Here is a 16,216-nt window from a genome sequence, read left to right on the forward strand (position 1 = left end):
CTAGCTATAGTAGGTTTATTGACCTGGAGGCTCTCCAGATGGTCCGAATGTTTTCAGGGCTTACTGTTATCTAGCATACACATATACACACAGATATATGTGCATATCGACATGCTTGACAGAAAAGCTAAAATGAGATAGTTGGGACATTAAGACAGAGGTTTTGTGACTCATTGAGTTTTCTATTGTTTTCAACACACTGGTTCTTTGTTGTGGTGCTACTTGGCCATACCTCAGGACTAATTACCCTCTGTAATCAACTTGATTTGTGACATCAGGTATAATCTATTGGGCACACTCATGCTAAAAAAAATGCAGAGCTCTTAAATCTAATAAACTAATGGAACTAATCCTTTGATCTAGTCCTCCTTTCTCCCAGCTGTGTTGCTGGGCAGATTTTTCAGGCTCAGAGGTAACGTCTTTAATCACAGTAGACAACTTGATAAGTCACAACAGGAAATGCACAGGTGTATTTAAAGACATTGCTTAACCTTGTGCAAGTTTATAGTTATGGTTTAACTTGCTGGGTTGCATATGAATCAGTTTTTTAATTTAAAAAAAAATAATTCAAATAATTCTTTGTTCACCCAGATGTTATATCTGGGTGAACAAAGACTCACATTTTATATTCCTCTAGGCCAAAGGATTAAGAGAGAAAATGTTTGTCAGATCAATAAGCCTGCAGAAATGGGTCAATTATGGGGGAGGAATCATCAATAAGTGAGGCCACAGTTTTAACACAGTTGCAACAAATGCTTCGTGAAACATATGAAACACTTTGCTTTTCTAAAGAACTGAATGCCATGTATGACTATAAATCTACTTTACACCATTTCATCACCATACCAACCACACTGCACCAATCCATGAATAATCCTCTTTCCCTGAATTGGTGTAAACATGCACAATGCTTCAGTGTAGTCATTGCAGGGGCAGTGCATTAATGCCCCACCCTCCTCTCCCCTAGAGTCCAGTCTGGAGTAATCCAAATCAAAGTGGGAATAAAATCTTGCTGAAAACACACTGGTAGAGGGAGAAAATGTTATCAACTGCTTCAGAGATTTTGCCTCAGTAACGGTACAGAAAAATATGGAGACATATCCTCTTAAGTTGCCCCAAACCCCATTTAACCATCCTCATTTAAAGCTAGTTGTTACCCTAGTTTCAACACATTTGCTAAATATGTTGCTGAGTTGAGTGGGACACATACAGTCTGACACGTGGCTTCTGGCTGTGAGTGAATGAATGAGTGAGTGGGAGCTAGGGCTATAATTAGAGGTTGGGTGAAAAGGAGAGAGAGATAGGCACATAGATCTGCCTAGCAACAGTGCAAACACCACTGGAAAGTCGTGTGGGGGATGTGGGTATGAGGGAGCTGGATGGAGTTCATGCAGACCCACATTATATCTTTCTTAATACATTTATTATTTATTTCGGCATGAATTAAGCAAGCTCTTGTGCAAGCTGAGGCATTTAGGTCCCATCACTGAACAAACTGCTGGAATCCCAGATCAAACACAGTCACCAATGACTGTAATCAGCTCTTTGCATCAGTTTACATTGACATGGTGTAATAATTTGGACAATAATGCCACCAAAGGTTCATGACATTAGACTGGAAAATTTCACTTTCTCCTTTTCATGTTTTTTCTCTGTATGAGTTAACAAATTTGTGGCTTTTTCATTTTGGTATGTCTTTTTTTTGTTAGTCCACAGCTTGGATATGCATTTTTAATTTGACAACAGTTCCTCTAAATTAGACAAAGGATCCTAAAGTGCAAGCACACAGTGTGCTCAAATCTTTCAGAACATTGAGTATGTTATTATGATTTGGTGACAGAGTCCCAGTTGGCTGATAATGAGTCTGGCACAGTGTCTTTATGAAACGAGTGACATGATGTACTGTAGCCTGCAATGCATCACGTTGCTGGGCTGCATGAAAGACAGTGATAAATGCTGCTGTAATGACATTAAAGGTTGTTATTTGTGTTCCACACACAAACACAACCATGCATCTATAGTTACAACCATGTTTTATTTCATCTTTACACATCCCTGTTCACTATATGTCTCATTTTCCCTCCCCCTCTTGGCCCTGCTCTAGTCACGTACTGCTAACATACAGCCAGAGTCAAAACAAGGGTAATGGCTGCTTTAGAACAGCTTTATTCTGGTGACTGGCTCTGCATGCATGCTCCTTAAGGGCAATGATTTATGACATGAAGAGAGAGACCATAGCAGCAGGAGCAGAAAGCACTCTGCTGGATTGAATGGTGTACTTGAATGATCCTTTGGCAGGTCCATAAGGGCAGTGTCAGGGAAATATAATGGCAGGGGTGCACTACTGGTCTGAAGATAGGGCTCTTTGTAAGAGTTCCAGTAAGGAATATCTGACTGGAATCTTTTTCTTTACAGGAATCTATCAAAGAAATATCAGCCCAAGAAGAACTCCAAAGAAGAAGAAGAGAGCAAGTAAGTTAAATGATGCTGCATACGAGGTAAAAGGAATGCTGTGAAATTTTGAGGTGGAGAGAAGAGCCAGCAATTTTTTAATGAGTAGAAATCACTGGAAACATTTAATAGAAATATATAAAGTCATAAAGCATCATTTAAATGGGGATTTGTTATGTTTTTGCTGTAGTCTTGTATATAATTGGCAGATATGAGAGTGGTATCCTCTCATTATCTCTGTATTTAAAAACATTTAACTATTCCTTTACTTGTTCTCACAGAGGTCGTTTTCTTTCAAAAATGAGCCATGTTTTTGGTAGCCATGTCTTTCCTCTGACTTCATTTCCTGTGGCCCACTAGGTACACCTTCTGTCGAGCCTTCCTAACAACACTGAACGAGTTAAATGATTACGCAGGTCAACACGAAGTTATTTCTGAGAACCTGACATCTCTTATCATCACCGAACTTGCGCGCTACCTACAAGAACTCAAGACTGAGAGAAAATCGGTGAGAGCTTTTGATATCAGATCTTTGGTTATTTTCTTTTTCTCGGTATTTGATTTCTGTTTCTTCTATTCCTCTGTTCCTATGCCATAAAAAACAAACTTTGACTTCAGACAATAGGATATGTTTAAGGAAAACAGACACAATGGGCTTTTTAACAGTGCTTCCCCTTTGCATGTTCTGTTCTCCATGAACCGAGGTCATCCCAGAGTAAATATAGATACACCCAAAGGCTCACCAGAAGAGCAAAACGTGACTGAGTGAGTCCTTTTTATGGAACACAGTCTTCGTCTCTCTGTCATTACACACTTATTCCTTCTTTTAAACCAACTAAATATCGGTACACCACATGCTATTCTTAAACATTTAAATCACTTTTATCATTACCATTATAAAGTGATTAGAAAGAGTGGTGCACTTGCATTGTGTGATGCATAGAAATCAAAGAGTGGTGGAAGAGCAGAAAGCGAGAGAGAGGATAAGACCTAGCCACCTGGGAAAGTGTTCTGAAAATCTTTCATGAGCTCTTTTGTCTTGGAAGTCCTGCTGGGGGAACTGGAGTGGAAACCCAAAACCAGAGTGCTGCTCAAAGGCTCAGTGACCTTTTTTTAGATTGCGTTTTCATTCGCACAGGCACAGACATCAAGGCTCCTACATTTAGTCTAATGCAGGCCATTTACATTTAGTCTATGGACCACATCATTAGTGATCATAATGAATTTTAAGCTAAGTTTTAGATGGAGATGCTACAGAAAAAAACGGGAATTTCCCATATTTGCAAAGAGAAATCACACACCCCCAATTCATTTTTTACTTTGGTTTAGCCTGCTTCATACAGCAAAGATCACATACAGACTTCAGATTTGTCTCTTGTTGTAAAGGTTGATTAGAGAGACTCCTGCTGCTCGCAGGCTGCAGAATGTCACTTTGACCCCACTGTTCCTTCTCATTTCTCTGCACAGTTCCTCTTTTTCTACTCTATTTAATTCTTAAATATATCTGTTTGTCCCTTTTTGATCCTTTCTCATCCTTTTTACCCATTCTTTTCTTTAGTCATGTGTCTTGACTAAAGAAGCCTAAAGCAGTATATCTTCAGTTAGCTAGTACTGGGGGTTCCCCTTCATAGCATAGCCATAAAACAAGTTTTATGGCTATGCTATATCCCCTGTCCAGATCAGATAGCTTGTTCTGTACATTGGGTTTCTCATGTTTTGTACAGTGTCCTTGTGGAGTAAATTTAACCTGTTAAGCTTTCAGTCATTTAAATGATTTTGCATTGAGATTCAAAAGCACATTCATACAACTCCTGAGTACTGGGGTGTGACTTTGGCTTATTTTAAGTGTTGAAAAGCCTGCTGACAAAAGCAAATTTCCAGCTATAGAAAAACATAGCACTACCAGAGAAAGTGATATATTGGGTGTTGTTTGTAAAGCCCCCAGCTTCCTATCATCCACTTTTCCCCCCTTATTTCTAAGCACTACTCAGTGTCCCCTCTGCAGCATTTTGTTTGTGTTAGACAAAGCCGTGTAGGCAGACCCAGACAGTGGGATTAGAGGCTGAAGCTGGCCCCTCCAGGGTTTATAGGAAGCTTATTGCGCAGGTAAAAGCCACATTACAAACCCGGAAATGAAAAAAAAAAACCTCATTAAGTTCTCATATGGACTTGTTTTGTAACTTTCTACACTTCCCCTTTGCTGTCTTCTTGAGTGAATCGCTTGCTAAACTCAGCTCGGGGTGGCATAAGAGGTGGCCAGCAGTGTTCTCCTAAAAGGTTTAACATAGCAAATCTAGGTGTTTTTACAAAGGTAGAATCACATTTTATATGCTGGACTAAAGCTGTTGTAAGCACAGTAAGAAATATTTTAAATATTTCACAGTTGTGACAACATACTTTCTTGTTTTTGCATTGCTTAATGTCTTAAAGTGTAATATGAAATGTTGAAGAGGGGGCAGGGTTAATATGGGATGAAGGCTCTTTAAGTCTCACTGGACTGTTTGTGCTGAGGAATCATAATAAGGTGTTCAGTCAGCATACTGCTGTCCTTACCGGGTCTCTGACCACAAGGCTTAACTGGCCTCTCTAATGAAGACTGCCGAAGACCCTTAGACTGTGCAAGACTTCCTATAACTCATCATAGGTTCCCTTTTTTATATAAGTATGTGACATATTCAGCCAGGTAGAAAATTTAAAAAAAGAAAGACACTAGCTCATTTAGCTGCAAAGACCAGAAAAAAATGCATTGCATTTAGTGGAAAAGCAATAGATACTAGGTGCTTTTGTGCCAGAAAATATCATCCTTGTTGTTCTCGTTGAGGCAGGCAAGAAAGAGAAACCATGGTAAAAACAGTGCATCACTCTGGGCTGTCCTCAAATGCCTTCTTGTGTTGAGTGGAAAAGCAAATAGGAAGGTGAGAGGGAGAATTGATCGTTGGATCTTCCAGTAGTCTCTGCATGCATATATCAATCCAGAATGACTTCAGTATAAACAAACGCTGCAGTACCACTAGGTTTGAACTGTTGCCTAATGGATTCGACATGAGGAGAAACGTCCCAGTGGAGCTTTCATAGGGTTTAATCATCTCTGTCGTCTCTAGAAGTCCACACAACCTGTGGCTATTTCCAGTACCTAATGATTATATGCATGCTGACAGCTGTATGAGGCTGCAGGTTCACATTCCTATGACCCAAGTCAAGTCAATGAATGAGTAATATATCAGTTAACTGCTGCATATGCACAGATGTGCACGTGCACATCTTGACTCAAGTGAGCTTAAAGATGCACATGCTAAGCAGTAAAGAGGTTTTCTCTTTTACGTGTCAGAGAATACAGATTTTTACAGTGGATAAGGCAGCTTGTGAGTGCACATCACACTCAGCTCAGCCTGGAAAAGGATGCCAGTAAAAAGAGGCATGTAAGGATCATGGTTGTGAAAACCCAAATCTCTGTCCTTAGATGCCTCGTATCTTTGTCATGTGCTATGGTACCTGGATGGTATTAGAGAGTCTGTGTCGCAGCATGAGGAATTCCTTTATTTATGAAGGATGTGTCACAGTCATGAAAAAGCATGCCTACTTTCCATTATTAAGTGAATATTCAACTTTGATCTTTGATTTCATATTATTATTATCTAATCCCACTTTTATTAAACTTTAACCTCCTAAGACCCGAACTCTTTCATGTCATGCATTTTTAATTTCTCTTTGCTATTTGGGCTGATTGGGACCTGATGAATGTAAAAACCAAGAATTACCAGATTTTATTTTAATTTTTACCAGATTTTTGTTACTGAAAGAAATGAGATCCACATATGAGGACGTTTATTTTAAAATTTTATAGAACAGTGGCAGTATACTGTCCTCGTAAGTGAATATCAGGCCCTTGTAGAGCAAAATTTAGTATTTTGGTCTAGACAACCAAAAATGTGATGTTCACATATGTGGACTCCAGGTCCTAGGAGGTTAAATATGAATGCAGCAAAAGGATGAATTCTGGGTCAAGAATTTTTTAGGCCTTTTTCTCTCACTTGTTCTGGTAATGGAAATGGCTTGAGGTCACTGAACTGCTCTCAAATGTCACTGCAGTCACATGCTCTTATTGATTAGCATGAATGGAAAAAAGATGACATGCTCATTGAGTTCTGAATGGGCTACGAGGGATATTTGTATCACCAGGGTCTGTTAATTTAAACACTGAGAAACCAGTACGGCAGAGCATCTGCTCTGATCGCTGTATATGTGCCGTCCCAGGTGGCTGATGGCTCTTTTTATTGTGTTTGAAAGTAAAACTGCCTCATTTGTCCCTGTAGTCAGTAAATCTTCATCCTCCAGCAGATCTTGTAAACCTGTTGGAGCTGTTTATCGCAGTTTGTTTATCTCCATAGATATTTGTTTTTTTTTAAAACTAGATGATGTGCAGATTTCTTTTTTATAAATGTGGTTATAGAGGTAAATATTTGGTTGAACGAATTCTCCATAGTAACAGTGATGTCATACGGTCTGTGAGCTTGTGTTGTGTGGAGAGGCTTCACATTCACTTATCAATTACCAAGAATTACTTTCAGAGTACATCATTGAAAAGTTGGTGTTATTAAACAGTCACCTGCAGGTCCTGGTTAGCAGATTTTTTTTTTTTTTTTGGCTAGTTAAATGTTGCATTGTTGGGAGCTGACTTTAGCAGTTCCACAGTGTCCTGTTTTTTCTTTTTGTAACGCTCAAATACTTCCTCTGAAACACTGGAACACTTCCTTATTTTACTCAGCTTCCCTCGAAACTTTGGGAAATGGGAAGTGTGAATGCCTGAGGTACACCAGGTTGCATTCTCACTTACTACTCTCATGTCATTCAAGTAAGATGAACTTTTAAGCCTCCTGCATCATTTGTAATTTCACATCTCTTGCTTATTTAATCAGAATACCAACTTCCTTGTGCTTCCCAAGCACTGAAATACCAGCAGCGTACAAACAGCAGCTTTCTGTTCTTTACAATAGCCTGGGTCCGTTATTGAATAGCAGCATCGATATTCAACTCAGCTACTGGTCCCAGCTTCCGCAGTCTGCGTTACTATGGGATACCGCATTAATAGTCAGGTCCCTGTGCCATTTTCATTTTCATTTGATTCTTTTTGAAGTCCTGTGCAGATTAATCTTTCTGTCAGCAGTTAAAGAAGTATTTGCATGCTTTATAGCTAATCGCAATCTATTAAAAAAGAAAAAGTTTAGATTGTACCCGTGTGTTTGCAGTTCCAGGGGATTTGGCTGTGGTCCACACAGAGAGCTGTAGAGGGATGTGCTCTGTCGTCGGGCCAAGTGCACGTTAGTAGGCTAAGCGAGGCCATGTACAAAAAGCACAGCGTATTTGCTGTACAAGTTTAGACTAGCAGCTGCCACCTAGTCCTCTCCAATATGCTACAGTTGACATTGCCAAAATCCTTCATTGTGTGTTTGCCTCTAAATAGTTTCTATCATTTAATTCATGCCTTGTTCTCTGTAAATTTCTATTTTATGTTGCTTCAGCTGCTATTATAGAACTTCATCAGTTAGCCTTTATCTGTTTCTTATTCTGCCCACTTTGCTCTGGCTGTTACTATCATGTTTATTAATACAGTTTTTTTTTTGGGAAAGTACAAACTTTACCTGGTAATGGCTCTAAAACAGTTAGGGGAATACCAACATGATTACTGCTTAGTCAGACATCAGAGCTGTCACACAGAGAAAAGGGGGATCATCAGACTAATCATTAATATTGTTTGTAGGTCACAGTATTGCAGTGTTTGACCAACAGAATTTCCCTCATCCAACAGTAGATTCATGCTTTTAGTAGTTTCTTTCAACACGCTTTCTAATAAGCTGTTTATAACTTCTTGGTCTTATGGATATATTTTTTTAACTATTTCTGGTAAGAAAAAAGTAGGATTTAGTAAGTTTTATCAAATAATATGCATTCTGTATTTGCATGACCCTCAACAGAGAGCAGAGAGGACTGCTTTTTAAAAACAGAAACCTTTGGTGCACAGCTCTGCTATGAGCATGGTGCTTTGTGAAGACAACTCTGTGTACAGTATCTTTGACTGGTTTTAATGATTTTACTGTTAACCTGTTTTTGTCACTGTTACACACTTTCTCTGGAGCTGTGTTGGTACCCCTGTGGTGAGCCTGTGGTTAATCTTTCATCAAACAGACTTTTAGCCTCCTGCTCAAGCTTGAATATATCTCTGAGCACTAAGCTCGTGGGTTCTATGGTCGTAATTTTTAGAGTATGTACAATACAGTGTCTATTTGAATTTGCACAGTTGACACTAATACTTCACTGTCACAGTGTAGGAACTATTCATAGTGGTTAATGATTACCTCATCTAATTTGTAAACCCTACTATATCAAAGACATGTTCATCTGATTTTAAATCCCTTGAGCTCATAAATAATATGAGAGAAATTAACAATTCTGTACTTTTTCTGTTTTCTCTTGCAGCACTTCCATGATGGGCGTAAGGCACAGCAGCACATTGAAAGCTCGTGGAAACAGCTGGAAGCGGTAAGTGAACCTATTTACGTGCAGTTCCACAGTTGTGCACTAGTTGCAACAAATACATACTGAGCTTGCATCATTTGCAACTATAACATTATGAAATTATAAATGACTAAAATAAACCATTTTTTCTGGATCGCTTGTCAGTTTCTCTTGGCTTGGGAGCCAGAGGCACTTCAGATTTTCGTGGCAGCCTAACCCAACCTAGAAATGAGTGTAATACAAGGTGAAAAAAACAAACAAACAAAAGCAATACTTCTTTGAACAAACAAATATCTGTTTCTTTATGAAGGATTTGCTCCAGGCATTTTAGATCATTCGAGTTATTTCCCAGGTGAAGAGTTGCTACCAGTCAGCAGTAATAAAGTAAAATATATAAAGCACATCATTATCAAAAACTGCCAGACATGAGGTGTTAGTGGGAAAAATATAAATCAGCAGTGGTCCTTGTACAGAAAAACCTCCTGTTATGTCCTAAAATCTCAGTGTACATTTTCTTTTACATGCAGTGAGGGGGACAGAAGTCACACACTGTAAATAATAATAATGACATCAGATGAATTGATTGATACACACACTGCCTGAGGTGCACCTAGTACTGAAGACTGAAACACTGAAGTATAATGTAAATATCAGCTGCTGGCAAGATTTTAAGTACATTGTTTCTCGTGCTGAAAAAGTGCAGGTCCAGGATTTCTGTTTGTATTTGTAGTAAAGAAGCTCGAAGAGAAATTGCACAGAACACTACTTCTTATCTCTGGCTGGCCCCTTTGACGGGGGAGAGAAAGCGTGTGAGAGAGATGCCTTGTCCTTCTCAAACTTCTCTGTGCACTCAATGGATACCATTGTATGTGAGGCAGATAGGCATAGTTCAGAGTGCACACTAGCCCAACAAACACTGATTGTTCAGTTAGAGGGGTCGAAAGAGGGTTGGATGAATGCTTGTTTTTCTGTACACAAATGACCACTATGAACATTTGTTTAATCTGCAGACTGCAGACTTTAACAAACCCTGTTCCTGTGTCAGTTGACATAAACTGACCTCTGCTGCACACAACGCCAGGCCTTAAATGTATTTGACGTACACGTACACATTATGACGTCCATTACTGTGCTTATTTAAAAGTCAAGTAATATAGCGTTCTGCTATAGCTCGTGGCAGGAATTGACTGATGTAATGTGTGTGATCTCATTAAATCATTAAACCCTCTTATTTCAGAGTAAAAAACGGTTTGAGAGGGAGTGTAAAGAGGCAGAAAGAGCACAGCAGTACTTTGAGAAGATGGATGCTGACATTAACGTGACTAAGGCTGACGTGGAAAAGGTATGTGTTGTGTCACCTCATATCCAATGAGCTTGCCCTGTACCCTTCATGCTTAACACGACTGCCTGGGCTTCTCACCCTCCCACCTAGCAACCTTTTTGTCACGATTTTCTTTTCCACGTATTCCCCCTTTTATGCCCCGATCCTGAGTCCTCGTTCCAATGAGCCTAAAAGACAGCAAAGACTGACTGATGACGTTCTTGATGCCAGGAACTGTGCGAAGAAGCTGGCATTGTCCCAGCAGCACAGTGATCTGCTGCTAAACAAAGCTGATAGCAGCAACAAGTCTGGATTATCTATGTAGAACAGCCACCAAACATCTTTGTTTAGTATAAAAAGGTTTGGTTCTCTTATGTGTCTTTCGGTTTATACATGTAGGTTTGTTTTTACTTTTTGACTGTGAAAAACTAAATAAGTAGTGTGCTGTTTTAGAGATTATATGTCCTGTTCAATAAATCATCACAAGGAGCAATCATCCGATTCTCAGAACTTGCAGCCCACAGTCTCCTGGGCCCGTAGCTGATGTCATTTCCTGTTGTCATGACCAATTAAAAGAGCCCTCAAAATCTCAGACCCACACAGCTCCCACGCCCGCAAGGCATCATGGGTCAGCAGCACATGTTCCTGCTGCTCATCAGCTGTTGGAGCAGAGCTGAGGCTCACAGTTGACACAGTTCAGACCTGATTATTATGCAAATATAGGCTGGAATAAAGAGCCTTTCTACACTCTGGACATGCAGCCAGAGAACTACAGTCATCTTAAGAGAGCACTGAACTCAGCTGGAAAGACAGCAGCTCAAGAATCTATTGTTGAAGCAGGAGTTGCTTCAACAACTCATATCAGAGTTATGTTTATTATCACACAACATTCATAAATTGCACATGATATCAGCAAATGAAACGATCATTTGATTTTCACTTTATTTGAGTTCAGCCTGTTTGTAAAGTGGGGACATAAACTGTGTCATAGTATGCCAGATTCTTCACAAAATAGTCTTAATCTTACATTATAGGTACATATGCAAGCAATGTTCATGAACAGTGTATGAACCGTAGTTAACTTGACAAGCCCATTAAAACCACTGATATTGCCCTTTTATTTAAATACATCTCTCACATTACATATCATTTAATTGTGCTTTAGTCCTCTCCTAGTCCTTCTCCTTTGGATCATTTGGGTGAACTTGGCTTGCTTTTTTACTTACTCATCTTTCAGGAAAACCTGAAAGATGATCTTGTCAGCGTCTTTCTATAACAGGTACTTTTCTTCCAAAAAGTACAAAAAAGCAGAGCTTAGTGTTCTTATTAAGATATAGAGTATAGCCACTTAGACACTTGCGTTATTACATTTGCTGCAAAATACATGCACAGTTTAAAGGTACCCAGATGAAATGTCACAACCACAGCTTAGTTTGCATTTTAGTCATAGTGAAAAATGTTGCTCCATGAGGAGGTTTGGGGTGAACAGATAGGTGGTGGCATGGTGGTAGGAAAAGCAGAGAAAGAGTCATGTATATTTTGACCTGTCCAAATCAGTATTTTCCAGCTAAGTTGGCTAAATATTTAACAGAGATGTATTTTGAAAGTTCACTTCAACTAGATGCTTTTGTCGGTCATGCAGTGCCCTTAATGCAAAAGAGCTGCTGTTTGTCGAGCTGGAGTTTTGTGGTTTTAAGCACAGCTGGAGCAAACCTCTAAGTGTTCTCTCTCCACCTCTGGCAAACAAATCCCTTAATTAGGGGTTTGGATTTGCAGCCCAGATATCCACAAACACAGTTACGGTTCTTTGAGGGACCCCTGGCCCTCACACACACTGACAGACTTCCCTGTTGTGGATTCTCCGTCATAAAGTATAGGGACACAACATATTGCCTTCCTCTCAACTGTTCAGCCTCTACCAGTAGCGGAGAACAGCAGCTTAAAATCCCACTACTTTAGTGGTGATCGTGTTTGTTTATTCTGATACCAGCTTCCTTTTTTAGCGATGATTCTCGAGGTGGTGCAGGAAGTGCATCTATAGCAACTTCTTGTTTAGCTAGAAACAGCTAATAATTCTTTTGTGTGTATGTGTGTGTTTGTAAATTTATTTTATGCCATGCCTTGAAGCGAAGTTTCCATAAGGTAGGTCCAGCGAGCAGAGAACCCGTATCTGTCGGAACACACACTGTCTCGACTTGTGTCTCGATATACACACGGTCTCCTGTAGAGTCTGACACATAGCCTCAACCAGGTCTGTTACCACGCCCTGTCCTGTCTGACTGTGGCTTATCGCGCTGTCTGCTGCTGTACACTTTCCCACTCTTGATTTTTATGTGTAAGAAATATGAGAGAAAGGCTGATTATGCTAAGTCAAACCTTTATAAACATTCATGCAGTTTGTGTTCCACATTCTCATTATTTCATCAAACTCTTCTTTAAAATCCACATTTGACAGCTAGATAAATAACTTGAAATGTGTAAATATGTATTTATACCCATTAGTGACAGCTAGCAAAACAGGTAATTTCCAGAAAATGACAACAGGATGTGATGTGGCTGCAGGCACAGCAACTCGTTTTGAAGCACTGGCAAAGTTACCATGGTGATAGCGCGTACCCTCATTATTTCTAAACACATTCAGTACACTTTGCATGCACCTACACTTGCAAAGCACATACGCTAAATGCATGCTCACATGCTGGCGTTTAGAATTTAAACAGCTGGACTTCTCCATGTGCTTTTTAGCTTTTCTCTAGATTTCACGTTCCTTGTCTTTCGTAGGCTGTGTGACTCACAGCCAATCATTTTCCACTGAGGTATCATTTGTCATCCCTCATGTGCTGGAAATAATGTACCTTTGTATCTGACGTGTGTCTCGATGTACTCTGTGTGTGTGTGTGTGTGTGTGTGTGTGGTGTGTGTGTGTGTGTGTGTGTGTGTGTGTGTGTGTGTGTGTGTGTGTGTGTGAGTAAATGAGTCAGTGAGTTAGAGATACTCTGCTCTTGCTCTTAGTTCGGTGTGTAGGTGAAAACTGGATGAAGTCCTTTAAATGTTTCCTCTTCACTATGAGAGATCAGGGTTATGTTTCCTTGGCTGGCTCATACAGTTATACAGCTGCTCTTTTTTCTGTGTAGCCTTCAGCAGATTAAATGCTGATCACAATCACAGGTTCATGAGGTAACTCTTTGTTACAGATGACCCATTGAAATCAGTATTTATGTGAGGACGGCCTTAGGTCTGATGGAAAGAGGAAACAGATAGGAGTACTTAGCTGCACGCAACACTAACGCACATACACACAACCCGCACAGGCTGTCTAGCTGAGATAATCTCATCTCCATCTGCTTAGATTCGTAATAGGCCTCTCCTGCAGCATTTCTGACTGCCTTCCTTCCTTCCCTTAGACTAGCTTAAAATAATCAACATTATCGACAGCAGAGGCAGGCCAGACGGGGCGGACAGAGAAAATCCAAATCCCTCCATTCTGCAGCCTGTGCAGGCTGTTGTCGTCTTCTTTATTTGTTTGTTCTGCCCTACATATAATCTAATGCCAAAGGCTGTTGCTGCTTCACAACTCTGAATTGCACCTTTAGATATGCATTCACAAGCTCTCTGTGAATATGTGTGTACATATGCATGAGTGCTCATATACACAAATAGTTGACTCATTTAGGTTTTTATGCTCTGGCTGTGTCTGTGGTCTGTTTTCATCAGGGGACACGAGGTTAGTGAAGAGAATGTGGTTGTGATATATGTGCTTGTGTGTGTGTTTTTTCTTCAGGCACGACAGCAAGCTCAGATGAGGCACCAGATGGCTAGTGACAGTAAGAGCGAATACGCCGCCTACCTGGAGAAGTTCAACAAGGAACAGAATGAACATTACTATACAATTATTCCCAACATATTCCAGGTACATACAACAGCTCTGCAGTGTATGATTTACCTCAGCCGATTTGTCATAAAGCTGGTTTTGGTTCATCAGTGTCACCATTAAATAGAAATTATTTACTCTTCCCACGTGAGAATATTAACACCTCCAAAATTATTGCATTTTTTTCTGTTTTTTCTGTTTTTTCTCACGTAACCAATGATTGCACAGTAATGCACTTTTATCTTGTGAATTCAAAGCTGTTTGCAACTCGCTACACTCAACCCCCCCTGCAGGTCTGTTGCTAAAATTACATTTTTGTCATGCAGGAAACACTGACAGAAGCAAGCAGTCCTTATTTTAAGTGCAGTTATTTTTGTCTTATCTTCATCTTACAGTTACAAAGTTTGTGACTTTGAATTCACTGTTTTGTAAAGTTCATGATTTTTGAGCGCTCCCATTTCCAGTGTTGTTTGGTCTGACCATCAAAGACAGCATCAAAAGACAGCACTTTGAGATAGATTAAAGGGTTTTTGATTTTTTCCAGTCAAACTCTACCCACACTTTTGTTTATGTATAAATATGCTTGTATCGAACTGTAGAAACTTCAAGACATGGAGGAGAAAAGAATTGAGAGGATATCAGTGTGCATGAAGACATTTGCAGACGTGGATCGCCAGGTGCTGCCCATTGTGGGAAAATGTTTAGATGGCATGACAAATGCTGCTGAGTCCATTGAGCCCAAGGCTGTGAGTATCTGTCTATTTATCCATTTAGTCAATTATTTCCTTGTGGTAACAATACTAATTGGCAATAAATCCTATAACCTTGAAAAGCCTGTGTATTTCCCCTTAAATGGTGCCACAATAGTAAGGAAAATGCATTTGTGGGTTGAGTATCGGAGAATGTGGGTTTTGCTAATGAAAAACTTGGAAGATCTTTTGGATGACTGAAGTCTAAAGAAACAAAACATACTGGCAATTAAACAATTTCTTCATTTAACAAACAGGGCCTCGGTAGCATGTGGAAGAAGCATATACAGCTGCTCTACAGCCTCTCTCTGTATATATTATAATATCTGGGTGGTCTTTATCCTTCAAACTTGGGTCCAGCTTGGGGGTTACTGCTCCATTACCATGGAGACCACTCTTACCTTCATCCTGCACATCTTCTCTAGCTCCTCTCTCAGCCTTTGTTACTTCTTGAGCTTGCTGTGTTCCTTCTTCCAGATGTTGCTATCACTCGGTATAGCTGTATCTGTCACTACAGTCGTCCTCTCTGCTTGTCCACCACTGCTATGTCCAGTTGGTTAGCCATCACCAGTTTGTCTGTCTGTATCTGGAAGTCCCACAGAGTTTTAGCGTACTCTGGGGGCCTGGGGGGGGGTTATCCCATTTTCATCTTGAGACTTCCAGGCTATACTCAGCAGAGATGTTCCTGTATACTATGCCAGAAAATTGGTTATGGCATTCCATATATGCCCTGCCTGTTAGCATCTTGAACCCCTACTATTATATGTTGGATTGTCTCAGGAGCACCTCTGCACAGTCTGCACCTAGTGTCTTGCCAGCTATATATGTATACTATATACATGTACCTCTTAACCAGGTCTTGGTTAACCCATCACTGTATGGGGGTTATTACTCAATCAGCCAGTCTATCACTGACAACCCACACAATCCCAATTATGCTTTCACTTAAACAACAAGTAGTTGAAGTCTTGGGGGACTTGTTAAAAGGTGAAAACACCTCGCCTCTCCAAACAAAGTGGGAGGACCTTGTCGTAAATAGAAAAGCTGTACAAGCTTATTCAATTACTATAGTCCCCTCTTACAGTAAGGAAAATTAGTGACATACATTTCTTTAGCTTGTATGTCACTAATTCTTTAGCTTTCTGTGTTAAAAATACTCCTCCTTAAAGGGGTATTACCCTGATATTAGACAGAAAATTCCATTAATCCCTCAACAGATGTACTTCACACCTGGTGAAAGCAATTGTGTAATATGTGTGGTTTTGGAAGGAAACTTATAAAGACTGAAATAGTAAGAGTGATTGTGTCATT

General features: G+C 39.9%; 1 protein-coding gene across 29 annotated transcripts in view; it reads left to right on the forward strand.

Moving 5' to 3' along the window:
- Positions 1-16,216, forward strand: part of fnbp1b (formin binding protein 1b) — a 54,545-nt gene that overhangs the window by 19,667 nt on the left and 18,662 nt on the right. For all 29 annotated transcript variants that reach the window (XM_080303550.1, XM_080303559.1, XM_080303545.1 and 26 more), the window contains exons 3-8: positions 2,416-2,472; positions 2,812-2,959; positions 8,926-8,988; positions 10,202-10,306; positions 14,067-14,195; positions 14,756-14,902. In XM_080303550.1, coding sequence (XP_080159676.1) covers positions 2,416-2,472; positions 2,812-2,959; positions 8,926-8,988; positions 10,202-10,306; positions 14,067-14,195; positions 14,756-14,902 — 649 coding nt within the window. The remainder of the gene's footprint in view (positions 1-2,415; positions 2,473-2,811; positions 2,960-8,925; positions 8,989-10,201; positions 10,307-14,066; positions 14,196-14,755; positions 14,903-16,216) is intronic.

Source organism: Astatotilapia calliptera, chromosome 7 (genome assembly GCF_964374335.1).
Source record: "Astatotilapia calliptera chromosome 7, fAstCal68.1, whole genome shotgun sequence".
Lineage (NCBI taxonomy): Eukaryota > Metazoa > Chordata > Actinopteri > Cichliformes > Cichlidae > Astatotilapia > Astatotilapia calliptera.